Genomic DNA, 19,605 nt, shown 5'->3' with positions numbered 1-19,605 from the left:
AGATGAGCGGGGCAGTGAGTACTCGGACTGTTGCAATTTCTGATCTGAATCGCAAAAATGGATTACTTCTGGGAGATATTACTGTCGCTGAGCCGAAGTATTTAAAATTGAGGTCCAGGGACTAGACCCGTGTGAGGAATGTTGTTGATCGCTGCACTCACCGGGAAAACCCAAACAACTGATTTAATCTGGACTCCCCACCTGTTAGCAGCCGTCAAGGACACTAGCAGCAAAACTCTCCAGAAGCTTTGACTGCAACTTGTGCTCCCAACATCCACCCCCCCCCGACCCATGTGAGGAATGTTGTTGATCGCTGCACTCACCGGGAAAACCCAAACAACTGATTTAATCTGGACTCCCCACCTGTTAGCAGCCGTCAAGGACACTAGCAGCAAAACTCTCCAGAAGCTTTGACTGCAACTTGTGCTCCCAACATCCACCCCCCCCCAACCCCCCCCCCCCCCCCCCCCCCCCCCCCCCCCCGCCCCGCCCTGACATCTGATGCCTGACCTTTGGACTGGAAAAACCGCCATCTCTACAGCAACCGCTGTGTTCCAGCCAGGAGGGGGCTCAGACTTCACACACACACACACACATGGACCCTAAGGACTCATAGGCCAACACAACACGCACTCCCCCAAACCTCCCCTCCCTCCCTCCCTCCCTAAAACCCCACCACCCACCTTAGCTCTTGCATCCTCCCCCCCCCCCCCCCCCTTCCTCTGATACATCCATCTGGCGCTGATTGACAGCGAGCCACTTGCGTTTGTTGACGAGCTAGTTTGCAACGAGGCGCTGCGCACGCAGCGACTCGGCAGAAGGGGAGCAGATGGTCTTTTGGAATCTGTACATATTGCAACAAATGGATATGTATTGTATAATATTAAAGTGTGCCTTTATTACTTTTCAAACTAGTAATAATGTTACTATAATTCTGAAGTGTGCCTTTATTACTACTCTCAAACTAGTAATGATGTTGTAATAACCACTACTGCCTGATTTGAACCAAAGTGCCCTTCTGGGATGTATTAAACTGATTGATTGATTGATTGATTGATTGATTGATTGATTCTCCATTCCAACCCCTTTCCGCTCATAAAAATGTATTCCAAGCCACAGTTTCACGGGAAGGTAAAAACCTCTCATTATTAGCAATAATTGATTCTGTTACCCAGATACATTTTGTGTCACTGTCTGGAACCTCACAACTTAACATGCCCTCACCTTTCTGGCCCGGCCATTCTGTTGGTCACCTGAAGCGGAGGCAGCCTTCCAAAACCTCAAGTCCCAGAGTTCACGGCTTCACCTACTCAGGTGCAGGTGGACCCAATGCTCCAATTCATCATGGAAGTAGATGCCTCCAACACCGGCCTGGGGGGCAGTCCTGTCTCAACGGGTGGCAACAGATGGGAAAGTGCATCCCTGCTCTCGGGAGTTGCTGGCTGTGGTCTGGGCACTAGATGAATGGAGGCACTGGCTAGAGGGCACGGAGCATCCTTTTATCATCTGGACGGACCATAAAAAGCAAAATACATCCAGACAGCTAAACTGCTGAATTCACACTAAGCCAGGTGGGCTTTATTTCTCAGTCGATTTAACTTCACCATGACATATCGCCCTGGGTCAAAAAAGACCAAACCAGACGCCTCTTGTCACGCCACTTCGAGGGAACAGGATTCAAGATTCAAGATTCAAGATTTTTATTGTCACTCCATGGTACAAGTATCACGTGTGAAATTCTTGTGCTGTGGCCCCCGTTTACAACATAGTACAAATGTAGGCATATGAGTGCAAAAACAACAAGAGACACAACAAGCAATAAGGCAGTATAGTGATAAGACAAGTCAGAGACAGTGGCATATTCACTGCACATAGGTGCACATGTCCTGTGCATACTTTAGCCGTGCTTAAACATTTTAAATTTGGCGTATTTGACATATAGGTGCAAATAGCATATTCCTTATTAAACATACAATTAAACTCTGCGTTTTAAATTCGGCGTATTTGACATACGGGTGCAAATAGCATATTCCTTATTAAACATACAATTAAACATTAGACATACGTAATGGTAGCAGCTACAGTACGGTACAGTACGGCTACTACACTATTTGTGTATGTTAAGGAGTCTCGTGGCCTGCGGGAAGAAACTGTTCCTCAAGCGATTTGTGCGTGCTTTTGGAACCCTGTATCTTCTCCCTGAGGGTAGCAGGGAGAACAGGCTGTTGTGGGGATGGTTTGTGTCTTTGATGATCTTCAGGGACCTCCTGAGGCACCGCTGTTTATACAGTTCATGCAGATCTGGCAACTCACATCCTGTTACGTGCTGGGCCGCGCGTCTCACTCTCCGTAGCGCCCTGCGGTCCGTGGTGGTACAGTTCCCGTACCAGGTGGTGAAGCAGCCAGTCAGCAGGCTTTCAATGGTGCCTCTGTAGAAGTCCGTAAGGATTTCTGGCCTTAGCCCAAATTTCTTCAGGCGCCTGAGTCCATGTATTCGCTGTTGGGCCTTTTTGACAACAGTGGCGGTGTGGCCGGCCCAAGTCAGGTCCTGGTGGATGTTGACTCCCAGGTACTTGAAGCTGTCCACCCTTTCCACCACTGTGCCGTTGATGGTGATTGGGGGGTGTGTGCCCCCCCCCCCCTCCTGTAGTCTACAATGATCTCCTTGGTCTTGGAGACGTTCAGAGAGAGGTGGTTGTCCTGGCACCATTGTTCCAGGGCCCCCACCTCCTCTCTGTAGGCCGTCTCGTCGCCCCCCGAGATCAGCCCCACGACCGCTGTGTCGTCTGCAAACTTCACGATGGTGTTCGAAGTTTGAGTCGCCACGCAGTCGTGGGTGTAGAGGTCGTACCAGAAGGGGCTGGAGACGCACCCCTGGGGCGCTCCTATGCTGATGGTCAGTGGTGAGGAGGTGAGGTTGCCCACCCTCACCACCTGGCGGCGGTCTGTCAGGAAATCCAGGATCCAGTCGCACATTGCTGTGTTTACCCCCAGATCCTTGAGTTTGTGTACCAGCCTGGAGGGTACTATGGTGTTGAATGCTGAGCTGTAGTCCACGAACAGCATTCTTACATAGGTGTCCTTCCCCTCCAGGTGGGACAGGGCGGTGTGGAGCACGTGTGCTACTGGGGTTCTGTCGTTTCACCTCTTTGAAGTCTGTGGCAGCATGGAGCCCTCTCCACAGGTGTCTGGGGTTGTTAGTGTCCAATTTTGACTCCAGCTGCCTTCCATAATCTCTCCGTGCTATTTTTATAGCGGTCCGGAGGGCATATTGTGCCTGCTTGTATTGATCTGTTGTGCCAGAGCTGAAAGCGGTGGTCCTGGCGTGAAGGGCAGCCCTGACGTCGCTGTTGGGCTTTTGGTTTGGCATTATTTTGACTCTTTTTGTGGGGACTATGTCATCGGTACACTTCTTTATGAAGCATGACACCGTCTCTGCATACTCGCCCAGGTCTCCTGCAGCTTTGAACTCCTCCCACACCACTTGGTCAAAGCAGTCCCTCAGGATGTCGTCTGATTGGTCTGACCAGCAGTGGGCGGTTCGGAATGCTGGGGGTTGTTTTTTTAGTTTTTGTTGGTACCTGGGTACTAGTAGAATGGAGGCGTGGTCCGATTTGCCGAAAGGGGGGCGAGGGACGGCTTTGTAGCCATGTCGGATATTTGAGTAACATTTGTCCAGTGTGTTACTGCCTCGCGTGGGGAAGTGAATGTGCTGGTACAGCGTGGGCATTCTACCTCTCAGGTTTGCCCTGTTAAAATCCCCAATCACCACCAGGGCCATTTCGGGTTGTTTTGTCTCCTGTGTGCTGATGGCGCGTTGCAGCTCTTTCAGTGCGACAGTCACGTTCGCTTGTGGAGGAACGTATACACCCATGATGGTGACTGACGTGAATTCCCTCGGACTCCAGAACGGCACGCATTGTACCAATACATATTCAAGATCTGCTGAGCAGTGTTTCCCAATGTCTGTGGTGTTTACACACCAGTTTTCGTTAATCATTAGACAGACGCCTCCGCCTTTCATTTTCCCGGATCGTTCATCTCTGTCTGCTCTGAATACATTGAATCCTGGTAGAGTGATAGAATGATCCGTTGTATCAGGGGTGAGCCAGGTTTTAGTCAGACATAAAACGTTACATCGCGCTATGTCTTTTTGGAATTGTGCTCGCGTTCTTAATTCACAGGAGGAGGGCCTCGTACAATTTATTGTACCCCCACCGCCACCACCATCACAGCCCTCTCCTTGGAGATTGAGGGGGCCCTCCGGGAGGCCCAGCATGACCAACCGGACCCCAGTAAAGGACCCCCCCGGTCGGCTGTTAGTGCCAGATGCGGTGCGCTCTCAAGTGTTGGAATGGAGTCACGCCTCCTGGCTCCGCTGTCACCCCGGCATAAGCCGCACCATGGAGGCGGATGCCCGGGAGTTGCTGTGCCAGCAATAAATCTTCCTCTCAGCCCACCTCCAGACTCTTTCGCCCATTGCCCATGTCACACCGTCCTTGGTCACATATAGCGGGTGATTTCATAACCAGACTGCCCTCCTCTGAAGGTAGCACAGTCATCCTTACAATTATAGATCGATTTTCTAAGTTTTCCCATGCTGTAGCTCTGCTTAAACTCCCCTCAGCCTGTGAAATAGCGGATCTGCTGGTGAAACATATATTCCAGGTTCATGGACTCCCTCTGACATCGTATCCGACCGAGGCCCACAATTCTCTCAGGTGTGGAAAGCCTTCTGCATGGTTCTGGGGGCAATTGTGAGTGTATCTACTGGTTTTCACCCACAGACGGCCAGGTGGAGTGGCTGAACCAGGAGTTGGAGACCACTCTCCGCTGTCTCGCTTCCTCCAACCATGCTGCGTGGGCAGCACAGTTACTATGGGCAGTGTATGCCAGAACTCTGTGTAGCTCAATTCGGCCATAGAAGCCCCCTCTGTAAATACTTTAACTCTCAATAAAGATCCTTGAACTCTGGTATCTGTGTCTGCTCATTTTGGGTTTTCTGTCCCGGGTCTGATTTTTGACACTGGCAATCATTCTGGAGTTTATTTGTTTATTTGTTTATTAAAAGGATCCCAATTAGCTGACGCCTAGATGACAGCTAGTCTTCCTGGGGTCCAAGACAACAACACAAATTACATGACAAGCAATGAAATAAAATACAAAAACAAAGAAAAAGAAAAAAAATAAAGAATAAAAAACAAAACCAAGACAAGACAACACAGCATGGTCAGCTAGTGCTCTAGCTGGCCAATGGACCCAAATATCAAAATACGGTCAGTACATCTCTTTATCCTCTACAAAACAAACATAAAAAGCGGACGAAGAGATGTGACAAACATCAGGATAATAGTGTTGTGAGTGTAGGTGGGATCTGAGTTTCCTTTGAAAAAACGAGGAAGACTGGACTGACAGACAGACACCGCCCTCCCACCTAGGTGCCATCGTGCAACCTTGTGCTATCGGCTCGTACCAGGAAGGATTTATTTTACATCAATGAGGACATCACAATTGCTCGAGTAACATGACTAATGACATCACAATTCCTCGAGTGACATCACTGATGACATCACAATTGATCAAGTGACATCACTGATGACATAATCGTGACTGACACTGCTATGCTTTTCCTTTAATGGAACTAATCGAATATTACATGTACTTGGAAGACTTCCGTGACACAATAGCACTGTATATGGCAGCTTTTTTCATGTAGTTGGATTTTGGACGGCGTAAAGTCATCTGTCATCGCCCCTCTGGTGGAGTGTGTATGAATATTGGAACTATAAATTATGTTGTTGAAAAGAAATTTAGGAGACTGAGTTTGAATAACTATGAAAATGTATAAGTAAGTTGGCCGATAGTCTTTCCTCAACACTAAGCCATGTGAGACATGCATGCATATTAGCTACGCTAGACCTAGGGGAGCAGCAGCCAAGGATGTGTGCATACTTTTTACAACCCAGTTTAGGTCAAACCACGCCCCCATACGCCACGTCACTTCCACTCGCAAGCCGGCAAGCTTGGAAAATACTTGGGAAAGATGAATGAAGATCGCCCGTTATGCAGCAGAGTGGATATACAGTACTGTATACACTGCATAATATGAGTCATATTATCCATAAAGTGTATATATCCACTCTGCTGCATAACTAATTTATCTGATTTCAATATTATGGACGATTCATTTGAAATCAATGGCTGCACGTATTTATTTGAGCCGGTCCGCAATAACGTCATGGATTGCAATCTGAGGAGCAGGGGGGAATCAGGAGCTGCTATGGACAGCAGAGCGAGGATGAATACACTGCGCCACGGTAATAGATCGTTAATTTCCTCATTGTCTGTATGATATAATAAGGATATGAGCCGCTGAGTGTCGGAAAATAAGCTATATACGGGACATAAATAGAAGCATTTCACATGCCCCGAATTCCTTGTTTTCAGCTTGCAGGTCAAAACAGAACGTTTCTGCGCTTGTTTATCAAACCAAAGTTATCAGGGTGAATTAAAAATCATATTTAAAGCTGGAAATAAGGTCCAGGGTGTAAAAAACCGGAATTTTCCTTTAAGCCCATGATGCTCTTCCCTCCCTAGAGATTAATGTGTTTGATGAATTTGCTTTGCTCTCTTTCTTTCTTGACATCTGTCACTCCTCTGTTGTTTTCTGGTTAGGTGAAAGTGTGGAGGAGAATGCCAACGTTGTGGTGAGGCTACTGATTCGCCGGCCGGAATGTTTTGGCCCTGCCCTTCGGGGTGAGGGTGGTAATGGGTTGTTGGCAGCGATGGAGGAGGCCATTAAGATTTCTGAGGATCCCTCTAAAGATGGACCCTCTCCCACCTCGGAGAGCAGCAAGACAATGTAAGATCATGTTTGACACTTTTCTCTAATCATTATACCGGCTAATTAGTTGGTAGGGGAGTTTCATTGCTTTGTCTTTGTGTTTAGCAAGCCCCAAACTCCAGTTCTGAAAAATGAAGCCAATGCAGAAGTACCAAAAACTGCAGTTCCTCGAATGGCCACTTGAGGCTAGCTACAAAAGCGGATCATTCCCCATACACCCCCATGTTAAAATGCTGGTTCAAAAAACGGATCGGCAGAGGGTGGAGTAGCAACCAGGATAAATAAATAAATATAGAGAGGCAAAGTGGAACGTCACTTCCTGCTTCAGCACTGTACCAGAGATTTTCATCCGCCATTTATTTTAGGGATGCACCGATCGATTGGCACGTGACCGGAAATGGCCGATTTCCATGTGACGTGCGCGCACCCGAAAGCAGCGAGACCAAGACGGATGAGTTGCAGCCAAAACAAAAGCAGCCACTACACACATGCCACAGCATGTCTTCGTCGGTGCGGAAATTTTTCACCGTCAGTGAAGACGATACAAAGCTTGCAGTTTGTCACACATGCAAGTCGAAAATAAGCTGCGGAGGGGCAGGGTAGGTTGGAGTCCACTCCAGTCTGAGCGGCTCGCTTCACCTTACCGCAGTCACCGGCCCCTCTTCCCCGACCAGCTGCAGTCCACATCACCGCTGCCTGCTGCTATCTGTCAGTCACGTTGTAACGTGGATACAGGAGAGGACTATTTGTTTCGTATTGCAAATAGAACGACGAACATAATAATAAAACGCATTGGACCAGTGTGCAAGGTTTTCTGTGCAAGATGATTTTTTTTTCGAATGGCGGATTAAAAAAAACGGACTCTGTGAGTCAACTCAAACTCATTTCCTCATCTACTCAATAACAGCCAAATCCACAACTGTAGAGTGGGCATGGCTTCGAAGGTCTCTGGGCTCCAGACCTATAGGCTATAAACTCCTTGTCCATGGATAACATTTTGACGTTTATTTATTTTATTTTATTAGTTTATTTGGCAGGGACATATACAAAAAAAACATTAAACACCATAGGGGAAGATATGCTTTGTAACAGATTTAGCCATAGGCTACTTTCCATCTGGAGCCCCTGTTCTGTTGCACCTTTTTTCTTTTGGAAAAGTAAATGCATGATAGCTGTGGGATATACTGGTTGTTTTATATTCATTGTAGGCTATTTACACAAAAAAGAAAAGCTCTTTCCAGTAACCTGGAACACTTTTATTTTGAGATGTTTTTGAGTGAGATCGTCCTACCTCATGCAAATGATAAGAAATGTGACATGAATGTTAATTTTCTATTAAAGCAAAGTAAAAAAAAAAAAAAAAACGTCAAAAAATAACCCGTCAATTATTGTTCTTAGAAATAAAATCGGAATCGGCCAAAATTGGTATCGGCAAGTCAGACTATTCAAAAATCGGAAGTCGGAATCGGCCAAGAAAATGGCAATCGGTGCATCTCTAATTTATTTTCCCATAGACATTTCATAAAATGCTTATAAAATAGTTGTACTTCGTTGAACCAAACGGTTCAGCTAACGCTATAATCGGGAGAGACCATAGAACATTTCACTCGGACCAAAACTAAAAAACATCGAAAAAATATTTTCTTTAAACGGGCATTTCTTTTTACATTTTGGTCCCAGTGAAATGTTATGCGATCTCTCCTGTTTCTAAATATATCTGTTCCGTTTGGTTTGAACCAGTAAAACTATTTTTATACGCATTTTATGAAATGTGTATGGGAAAATAAATGGCGGATGAAAATCTCTGGTACAGAGCTGAAGCAGGAAGTAGGCGGTCACTTTGCCTCTCTATAGCCAATTTCACCATTCATGACAACTGTACGGGGGTGAATTTTTATATACAGTCTATGGCTGCAAAGAGAATTCCGATTGTATAGGGTAGAACTCGATAGGAAAATGACCCTACATCTCACTTTATTTATGACCTCAGTAAACACTTTCCTAATGAGCTGATGGTCTCTATCTCTAGTTTGAAAGTCGTCTTCAATGCAGCATGATGTTTATTTTTTAAAGTATGATCCCATTTAGAATCAAATAGACTGTAAAGAAAGCAGACTATGTTTTGGGGCGTGATTGACAGGACACCTGTCCACTGATCGCGCAGCTCGCCAATCACAGACCAATAGCAGCCGGTGCTGCATCTCTGTCTTGCTCTATCTGGCCAAAAAAAAGGAGAGATGGTGACAGTCAAAATGCCAAACTCAAGGCTTCAAAAAAACGCAGCCCACAAATCAATGGGTGACGTCACGGAGGCTAAGTCCATATTTTTATACAGCCTATGATGTTTAGTTTACTCTGATTTTTATTTGTACTGCGCACACACTGTGTGTGTGTGTGTGTGTGTGTGTGTGTGTGTGTGTGTGTGTGTGTGTGTGTGTGTGTGTGTGTGTGTGTGTGTGTGTGTGTGTGTGTGTGTGTGTGCACGTAGCAGTGACATGTTGGAGGAAGAGGAAGATGATACCATCCACTTGGGGAATGCTATCATGACCTTCTACGCAGCTCTCATCGACCTGCTGGGCCGCTGTGCACCGGAAATGCACGTGAGTGGCAACCCACTCTTTCATGTGTGCCCGCGCACACACACAACGAGTTACGTGTTGCTTTTAACCTTGTCAAAGTAAGCCAGGAACGGGTCCCAGATAGTTGAACATTTCTTCAGTGAGTTGGTCTTCACAGGAACCTGAGTCTCTCCATACGTATAACTGAGAGACCATGTCAGTCAGCCACAGCTGAAAGGAAGGCAGAGAGGGGGATTTCCATTCCTTCAGAATGAGTCTCTTGGTAACATCCATTCCCTGTGTCAGCCGCAGGGAGGAGCAGAGAGGATTCCAAGCAGCTGAAGATGGCAAGTTTCGCCTCCGGCTGAAGGGTTATTTTATAGGCCTTAGAGTACCAGTCAAATATTTTGGCCCAGAATCCGGATAATGAAGGACAAAACCAAAAAGCATGGGACAGTGTGCCCTCTGACACCTGGCACTTATCACATAGTGGTGAAACCTGTGCAATGTATGCTTAGAATAAAGAAGACGGTGAGTGACTTTAAACTGAATCAGCTGGTGTCTGCTGTTAACTGAGCAGAGTTGGACCACAGACAAACTCCTGTCCCATGTAATTTCAAATAAATCATCTCCAAGTTCCTCCTGCCACACCTCTCTAATCCTATCAGTGGGGGCCCTGATGCAGCCATCAAAAAGACACAAATCTAGAAATAAGATGCCTGCTGTCAGGGGGGCTAAACAAAACATTAAAAAAAAACATGCTCTTTTGGGAGACCTTCAAAGCCACGAATCTTGGATCGAATAAAATCTCTGATTTGCAGGTATCTGAGCCAGTTCGGGCTGGGCAAGTCAAACGTTCTCTTCAATACATCAAAGGATGCAAAATGACTATCTACATATAGGTCTCTGATGGAAACCAGACCCTTTTCACTCTAGGCATGGTATCATCATCATCATCTTCAACCGGGGGGGGGGGGGGATTAAAATGAGATCCCCCCCGTCTTTATTTTGACAATGATCTGACAATGACAAATTCACAAGCTCGTACAAAAATACACACACACAGCACAAACAGAATTATTGTATTATATTTATTCTATTCTATTCTATTCTGTTCTTTGACAGTTGATCCATGCTGGTAAGGGGGAGGCAATCCGGATCAGAGCCATTCTGAGGTCTTTAATCCCCATTGAAGACCTGGAGGGGGTCATCAGCATCCCATTCCCCATGCCCACCCTGGCTAAGGGTAAACACACACACACACACTTCACAGCACAACCACACACACACACACACACACACACACACACACACACACACACACACACACACACACACACACACACACACACACACACACAACACAACACAACACAACAGCAACAGCAACAATAACACACAACAGAGGACCTTGAGGGGTTTCCAGAAGTCCTTGATGGGGTTCCAGCATAAAACCAGGGGTCCTTTCACACAGTTGGTACTGGCTAATGTTAGCTGGCTGCTTAGCTTCCACTCTCACTACTTCTGTTACCATCTGATGAAACGCACAACAACAAGCTCCTCACATGATGAGTTTCACCGTCGCTTTTGTGTCCCTCGGTACTATTCACCCCCCCTTTCCAGAGTACATCTAATGTCTTCACTGGTAGCTCTCAAACTATAAAAAAACTATGCTTCATTACCTTCATTGCTTTGCGGTAGAGAATGGGCGTGCTTTGATGTGCAAGCCAAAAACTGCAGACTGACTGGCTGTCCCGCTTTTTATTAAACTAAACTAAACTAAACTAAACCAATTTTTATTAACTGTCTGAACTAAGGTTTTTTTGTAAATTGTGTGTAGGTATGTTCATGCACCGTAACAGCCATCAGGGGACAGATTAAGATGAGTATGGATGTATAGTAGGCCCTACGTCATGGGGACGTGCATGTAAACGGGGATATTTGTGGAATATTCATTTTCATTAGCCATGTAAACAGCTTAAGGCTCAATTATGCTCAACGTTATATAATGTATGGATATGCATAGAGACGGATGCTTCTGTCCGTACTCTGCATTCATTTCGTGCATAATTCTGCATGTTTTCTGAAAGCTTATGGATGAAACTGAGCAGTACCACACACTCACACATTTGACTCTCTACTGCCCACTAGTGGATGTATTGCTTAACATGATGATACCAACGTGAAAGACGCATGGAAGTATCTGGGCACTGCTCACATACTGGGCAGTGATGGGTACATCGTTTGAAATGGACACATTTATTTTCTGACGGAAATGGAGCATAAATGAGCTCTTAGATGGGATGTTGTCTTTTTCGGAATAAGGGAAAACCATAATATCGTGTGCATGTAAACATAGTGAGTGTGTGCGTGCGGTGCAATTGCAGATGGCTCAGTGGTGGAGCCGGACATGTCAGCGGGATTCTGTCCAGACCATAAAGCAGCCATGGTCCTGTTCCTGGACCGGGTCTACGGCATCGAGGACCAGACCTTCTTGCTCCACCTGCTGGAAGTTGGCTTCCTACCAGATCTGCGAGCTGCCGCCTCCTGCGACACTGTGAGTGAGTGAGTGTGTGTGTGTGTGTGTGTGTATCTGGCTAAAGATTTGGATGTCCTTCAAAACTGTGGAAAATTAGTCTTTTAAATTAAAAATTAGTCAACTTCCTCTGTAAAACCCCGAGCTAGCACACTGGACAAAACAAAAAAGTGGGCAATAATCTTTTCTGAAACAATCCACTCCTCTCTCCCTCTCTGTCTTTGTATCAGGCTGCTCTCAGTGCTACAGACATGGCGTTAGCCCTCAACAGGTATCTTTGCACGGCGGTGTTGCCTCTGCTGACTAAATGCGCGCCATTGTTAGCGGGGACGGAGCCCTTCGCCTCGCTGATTGACTCCCTCCTCCACACCGTCTACCGGCTGTCCAAAGGCTGCTGCCTCACCAAGGCCCAGAGGGACGCCATCGAGGAGTGTCTGCTGGCTGTCTGTGGGTGAGCCAGAGGAAATCGCTCTGTCACTGGTGTGCTCATTGCAGTCATATTTCTTCTTCTTAAATAATAACCTAATCTACACCAATATTCTAACGTGCAGTAAGCTGACGCCTTCGATGATGGAGCACCTGCTGAGGAGGCTGGTGTTTGACGTTCCTCTGCTGAATGAACACACCAAAATGCCGCTCAAGGTAAGAAACACTTAGCAGGGTTCCCACGGGTCCTTGAAATCCTTGAAGGTTTGTGAATTTGGCGGGGGGGATCAAGGCTTGGGGGGGAATCAAGGCCTTGAAAGTTTTTGAAAATAGATATGGGTCATGGAAAGTGCTTGATTTTATGTATTTTGTGCACAAATATAAATGGGAGTTCTTTTTATATATTGTAACACAGCACAGTTGAGACGTGTTCATACATTCAAGCCTGTCTCTTTTTAATTGTTGTCTGTGAGCTTCTGTAAAGCTGCCAGTTCTCATTATAGAAATTGACAGTTGATACCATGACATGAAAACATTAATATGAGAAAGGCTGTTAATGAATATTCTGTTCATTTATTGCAGCTGCTGACCAATCACTATGAGCGTTGTTGGAAGTACTACTGCCTGGCGGGAGGCTGGGGCAGTTTTGGAGCAGCATCGGATGAGGAGCTCCACCTCTCCAGGAAACTCTTCTGGGGAATATTCGATGCTTTGTCGCACAAGGTGAGGGAGTGAAGGACCTGCGTCTGCCTTTTAGACGAGATGTCGTGAAAACAAGGTGAATGGAATGATATAGAAAAGAAGTGAAGGCTGACTGTGGTGCAGAAGGGTGACTATAGCTGTGCTTCCATCCAACGGTCAAGCAAAGTTGACGGTCAACTGTGTCAAAAGGCTTTGACAAATAAGAGTGCCAAAGTCACACCCTCTTCCGTGTTCCACATGGGACCTAAAGGCACCTGTAGGCACATTGTAAAGCACTTTGGATAAAAGCTCTATATACTGTAAATGCAGTCCATTTACCCTTTAATTTTCAATCAAACCTAAAATGAACAGACAGTCAGTGCAGAGATGCTAAAAGAGGGGTGATATTGTCACATTTCTTGGTTTGAGTTGAAAAGCTGAGCTGCAGCATTTTGAAATAACTGTGTATTTGAGTTATTTTTGCGGGGGACCAAGTACAATGACATCCGATTCATATGGTTTAATTGGAGAAAGTTGTCTGACATCAAACCTCCGCCCCCCCTCCCCCCTTTCCCCCCTTCCTGGCAAGACATGTGCTATGTTAGACTGATCAGCAGGTCTGATATATATATAATATATACAGTATATATATATTGTGTGTGTGTGTGTGTGTGTGTGTGTGTGTGTGTGTGTGTGTGTGTGGGTGATCCAGCCATATGACCAGGAGCTGTTTAAACTTGCGTTGCCCTGTCTAAGTGCTGTGGCTGGAGCTCTTCCTCCAGACTACATGGAGTCCAGCTATGTGGCCATGATGGAGAAGCAGCAGTCCATGGACTCAGAGGGAAACTTCACTCCACAGCCTGCAGACACTACCAAGTATGGAGCATCTTTTTGTCATGTTGATGTATGACATGCACATTGCATTCATTTCATTTGATCCAAAGACAACAGCAATAGAGCCCCAAAGTCACACCCTCTTGCAGGTTCGGCATACGACCGAAGAGATTTCATTCCCCATCCATTTTTCCATAGACGTTTCGTAAAATACGCATAAAAAATATTTTTTCTTCGTCAAACGAAGTGATTCAGCTATATTCAGAATCAGGAGAGACCATTTATAATCACAAAAATTGCCATCTAATGCTGCCTACACACTACAGGATTTTCAAATCTTAACCGATTTTAAAAACATGAGAGACCACAGACATAAGGACAATTTCATCAGATTTTAACATTAAAATCGCCTGAACGCACACACTAGACGATTCGGCCAGACTGCGAGACCACACACCAGCCGTTTGAAGTACCGACTCACAGGGATTCCAGCAACTAGACTGTTAGACTGTTCATATCCCACAAAACCGCAATTTTTTCCCACAGACAACAGCAGATGGCTCTCAAAACATGCACCGAGTGCAGCGGGTCCACTTCAAGCAGGCGGACACCCTCGCAAAATGAGCTAAAAGAACGTCCTGTCTGAGAGCTCATATTACAGCATATCCACTCCCTTGAAGCAAACAAACCGCTCCGCTCGGCACATGTTTGGAGAGCCATCCGCCGCTGTCCACCCTGTTTTAAGCTGTGAGGATGCTGGGGAGAGAGGAGCTACATGGCACTGCTGTTGCCACAACTCGTTTGTTGTGAGCGCTGCATTAACATCCGGGTATGACGCATCGACGCGTCTCGGTCTGCGCTCTCATTGGCTATTGCGGGTTCCGTCGGGAGACAGCCATCGTAAATATCAAACATGTTTGATATGCCCGATTCGAGATCGGGCAGGCTCCGATTCAATCGGGAGCATTGCAATAATCTTATTGACACCACACACTTGACAATTATTTTGACAAAAAATCGGTTGAGACTAGCCTCGAATCGGGCCACGCCCCCCCGAGGGGAATCGGGCATTAAATCGGGCCTTTTATCCTCTAGTGTGTGGGAAGCATTAGTTAAAATTGTCTAAGTGGGTGGCAGTGTCTGTGGCGGTGTGGCGGCGGTGTCTGTCACGATTGTGATGTCATCAGTGATGTCATCAGTGATGTCACTTGAGCAATTGTGATGTCATCAGTGATGTCACTCGAGCAACTGTGATGTAGTATCTCCGCTAGCATTGCGGGTGGTTACTATGGTCGAACAAACTGACGAACGTCACATATTATGCAATGCAATGCTGTTTGGATCTCACCTGCAATTACCACTCATCGCCATAGGTGTCGCCAAAGAGAACAAAACGGAAATCTTCGTGATTATCACTTTAAAAAAGGAAGAAAAGAAAAAACGATTTACCCGCCTTTCTTTAATCTTATGTGTGTGTGTTTGGGGGGGGGGGGGTTCCTCCGGTCCGAGACAAGATCATGCTGAATACACAAAATGGCAAGTCTGTGAAACCCCCCCCCCCCTTCTGTCTTCATTAGTGTGACTGTCCCTGAGAAACTGGACTACTTCATGAACAGATATGCAGAGCACTCCCATGAGAAGTGGTCTATGGACAAGGTAAGATGAGTGTTAACACACAGCAGAGAAATTAAACATGGCGCAGACTGGGATGTTGTCACACTGACTGGTTTCAATGTGGTTTAATTTGGTGACGTGTTCAAGAAAATGTCAGATTTTAAATGTTCTATGTTTTGTAGTTTTCCAATGGCTGGTCATATGGGGAGCAACTGTGTGAACCCACCAAGAGCCACCCTCTCCTGAAACCATACAAAGGCCTCTCTGAGAAGGTACCTAGTCTGGACACTCTCATAAAATTCTCATAAAATTCTTAAAAAACGCTTGGTGGGTAGCAAATGATGATCTGATGAATGTTGGATAATGTACTAACTTCTAATACTTGTAATACAACCATTTAATATCATAAATTGCCTCTTTAGACATGTAGCAATTGTGTTACACCCCTATAATGGACTAATATAATTAGTGCAGTACCCATTCAAAATGTGACTGTTCGGGACAGGTCGATTGCTGTTTGCAGCTTTCTCAAGAACCGCACGTGTTCATTCAGCGCCCGCCTCGCCCGCCAATACATTTATTAATATTGAGCGTGTCTAAATTGCACCGAATCCGACACTGCACTTCCTCGGGTCCCCAGCAACGCACCCGCCAAATGTGAAGTCGATTGGACAAAGGGTCCTCAAGATTATGCCAAGGACACACAGACACACAGACACATAGATTCCTGGAATTAGTAGAAGGATACTATTTTACACAGCCAGTTTGCGCCAGAACGCTCACCACACATCAGCTATCACGGTGGAGAGTTGAGGACTGATTAGGTGGCCATGATTGAAGGAAGGCCAGTAGCCAGTAGTTTCCTGTACTTTTTTACGTGAAATACTTTTGCAGGGTACTGACTCAACATCAGCTGTGGTCTAAAGTTGGGCTGTCACCTTGCAGGATAAGGAGGTGTATCGCTGGCCAATCAGAGAGTCTGTGAAGACCATGCTGTCGTGGGGGTGGAGCATCGACAGGATCAGGGAGGGAGACCCTGCCAGTCTCCACAACAAGTCCCGCAGGATATCACAGGCTAGCCAGGTAGACACGCATTCAGTACTGTACAGTACACACATGCATGAAGCATGCAGACTTGGTGTAGGTCATCCTTTTCAGGGGGTAAAGTTGTCCATCACCAACCAACCAATCAGAGCCCTATATTCCTACTGCACAGCTCTCTTCTCTTTACAAAACCTAGCAACTTGGAGCTCTGTAGACATTGGAGGGTGTGTGTGTGTGTGTGTGTGTGTGTGTGTGTGTGTGTGTGTGTGTGTGTGTGTGTGTGTGTGTGTGTTTGGTGTGTGTATGTGTGTTTGGTATGTGTGTGTATGTGTGTGTCTGTGTTAGGGGGGGAGGTGTCTCGTGAGGCCCCCATGGTCGGGGGCCTGGGGCTCAAGCGCAGGTAACCCATGCATTAAGGCACCATTGGTTACCAGAGGTCTAGATTGATTAACTATAATGATCTCCATGGGGAAATGAGATTGTTGCAGCAGCAAAAGTAATACAATTCCATAAAAGGGAAAGAAAAGAAAAAACAGGGGACATTTCGAAAAAGAATGCAGGAGCTGTTGCATTTAAAATTACAATTACACTTTTTGTTATTCCCAAAGGATCAATCCAATCAAGTAAATTTGAGTTTAAATCTTAATGTAGGCTAGTTCTCTATTTTCAAAGCATGTAACCACTAATGTATTTCTAATGATGTGGAAATCTATCTTAGTACACTCACTTAATATTTGGGACATCTGTGCAGCTAGCAAAGTCCAGCAGTCTGTCACACAGCAGTTATTAGCAATAGCAGTTAGAAAACATTAGGCGCTCAAACTGTTGGGAGATCATTGGTGGAACCAACTACACTGGAAGGACTTGGAATGCAATGCAAACTCTATAGGCATAAGTTAAGCAAAATGGTGACCAGGAAGTGTGTGAGTCCTTGCTGTGCCACTGAGCACACCCTATTAGAAACAAATGAGGCGATGTCACTTATGAATCTGCTCACATTCTGTCCATCATTTTGCCCCCAGCTATCTTTTGAAGGAGCGCCAGGTTTCAGCCCCAGACCCATTGACATGAGCAATGTGACATTATCCAGAGACATGCATGTAAGTTACTGTGTACTGTACACACACAAGCACACACACATATATATGTCTGTGTATGCATGTATGTATGTGTATGTATATATATATATATATATATATATATATATATATATATATATTTATTTATTTATTGCCGAAATGCGACAAAACCACTTGGAGCCCGGCTTAATGCAGCCTGCCATCTGTGTGCCAATTACAATTACAATGTGTGAAGAATCTGACCCAAAACATTAGGTAGCTACGCTGGTAGAAGTACTGTACAACATAATGAAGATTAATGGATGAATATACTGTATCTGTAAGAGACTTGCTTACATTTAACGTTGTGTTTCTCTAGTCTATGGCTGAGCTGCTGGCGGAGAACTATCATAATACCTGGGCCAAGAAAAAGAAAATAGAGCTGGAAACCAAAGGTAAATTTAGCACAACCCCCTCACATCAACAGTACATGGATAGTGTTTCTCCTCCATCACTCCAAAATGAATGAATGAATGCCAGCTGCTGCCATAGTGGAGTTGGTGATCATCATCGTAACGTTAGGATCAATATGTTGTTGTTGTTGTGTTTCTTCAAGGCAGATACCAATAATTTTTGGATTTAACCTGCCAATTGCTGATATTTTATGCTGACTTTCAACATCTTAAAGATTTCATGTCAAAAATTCAAATGTTCAGAGCAATATTTACACATCTCCACTGACTGTCTCATTACAAGATTTTGGATACAAAATGTCTCATTACATTAAATTGAGGTACAAGCAATATCCCACTTAAATGGTCAGAGCCGGTCGGTCGGAGCCGGTCGCAGCCAACAGCAGAGCTTGCAGGGAGCGGAAAGGCCCGCAGCCTGGTTCCAGGCAGTCAGACTACCCTAACCCAGTAGCAGTGCCTAAATTGGCTTTAAAACCCTGCAGTGTTGCTTCCCTGTTTAGTATTACGCCTAAAATGATGAAATACGCCTAAAATTATTTTAGTTTCAACCCAAAGAAAAATAAATGACATCAAATGATCCCAAAAATCAAATTTGTTTTGAGTTCAGTTCAGGTGAGACTATCCATGGTGTGCTCATTTTGAAGCGACCAGCAGATGTAAGTGTATTTCTATGAAGTGCATCGCTCAATGGAAGTTCTTGTACTTCAGTGTGGCCTATTAGCCTCCATAGCTCATTAGACCATACATCAAAGCACTAACACTGCCAGGGTTAGCTCAAACAATGGTTGTAGCATACAGTATAAGGGGACAACAGTATGGTCTGGCATTGATGAGGGGTCACACACAGTGTTTGTTTGCATATATGACATCTTCAAGCGGCTGTTTTGCTGTTGTCTCCAGGTGGAGGAAACCACCCCCTGCTGGTTCCCTACGACACTCTGACTGCCAAAGAGAAGTCCAAAGACAGAGAGAAGGCACAAGACATCCTCAAGTTCCTGCAGATCAACGGATACACTGTGTCCAGGTAGGAGACATGGTACAACCACCTGGGCAAGGTGTGTGTCTCTACACTATGTGTTTTTAACGTGTGTGTGTGTGTGTGTGTGTGTGTGTGTGTGTGTGTGTGTGTGTGTGTGTGTGTGTGTGTGTGTGTGTGATACGCCCTTTGAATGGACTTGTAGCTATTATGTGCTAAATAAACTTGCCTTGCCTGTGTGTTGCTTCCAGAGGTGTGAAGGAGCAGGAGCTGGACACTCCGGCCATAGAGAAGCGATTTGCTTACACCTTCCTCCAGCAGCTCCTCACATATGTAGACCAGGCCCACCAGCACATGATGGAGTTTGGTGAGAGTTCTCAAATAACTAGAAGGCACCAACCTTTCTACATAGTTTTGTGGTGTTATATGAATCCGTTTGGAAGTTAAGCACCTTGAACCTGGCCCATAGACTAGCCAATAGCAGATGGCGGGTTCAGCGCCCCTGAATTGTATTTATTTATTTATTTATCTTAAGTTTTGGTCTGAGTTCAATGTTATACA

At 45.5% G+C, this 19,605-nt stretch overlaps 1 protein-coding gene across 1 annotated transcript in view; it reads left to right on the top strand.

Annotated features, from left to right (window-relative positions):
• ryr2a (ryanodine receptor 2a (cardiac)) overlaps window positions 1-19,605 on the top strand; it is a gene marked incomplete at both ends in the record, with an annotated part of 216,432 nt that overhangs the window by 114,197 nt on the left and 82,630 nt on the right. Inside the window, 15 exons of the mRNA XM_083635808.1 lie at window positions 6,676-6,862; window positions 9,336-9,444; window positions 10,528-10,648; window positions 11,790-11,959; window positions 12,169-12,389; window positions 12,490-12,580; window positions 12,947-13,087; window positions 13,758-13,921; window positions 15,457-15,535; window positions 15,676-15,765; window positions 16,439-16,576; window positions 17,560-17,637; window positions 17,975-18,050; window positions 18,969-19,092; window positions 19,296-19,411. Of these exons, the coding sequence (XP_083491934.1) occupies window positions 6,676-6,862; window positions 9,336-9,444; window positions 10,528-10,648; window positions 11,790-11,959; window positions 12,169-12,389; window positions 12,490-12,580; window positions 12,947-13,087; window positions 13,758-13,921; window positions 15,457-15,535; window positions 15,676-15,765; window positions 16,439-16,576; window positions 17,560-17,637; window positions 17,975-18,050; window positions 18,969-19,092; window positions 19,296-19,411 (1,905 nt within the window). The remainder of the gene's footprint in view (window positions 1-6,675; window positions 6,863-9,335; window positions 9,445-10,527; window positions 10,649-11,789; window positions 11,960-12,168; window positions 12,390-12,489; window positions 12,581-12,946; window positions 13,088-13,757; window positions 13,922-15,456; window positions 15,536-15,675; window positions 15,766-16,438; window positions 16,577-17,559; window positions 17,638-17,974; window positions 18,051-18,968; window positions 19,093-19,295; window positions 19,412-19,605) is intronic.

Source organism: Poromitra crassiceps (genome assembly GCF_964638095.1).
Source record: "Poromitra crassiceps genome assembly, chromosome: 4".
Taxonomy (NCBI): domain Eukaryota; kingdom Metazoa; phylum Chordata; class Actinopteri; order Beryciformes; family Melamphaidae; genus Poromitra; species Poromitra crassiceps.
This window is presented reverse-complemented; position numbering and strand designations above follow the sequence as displayed.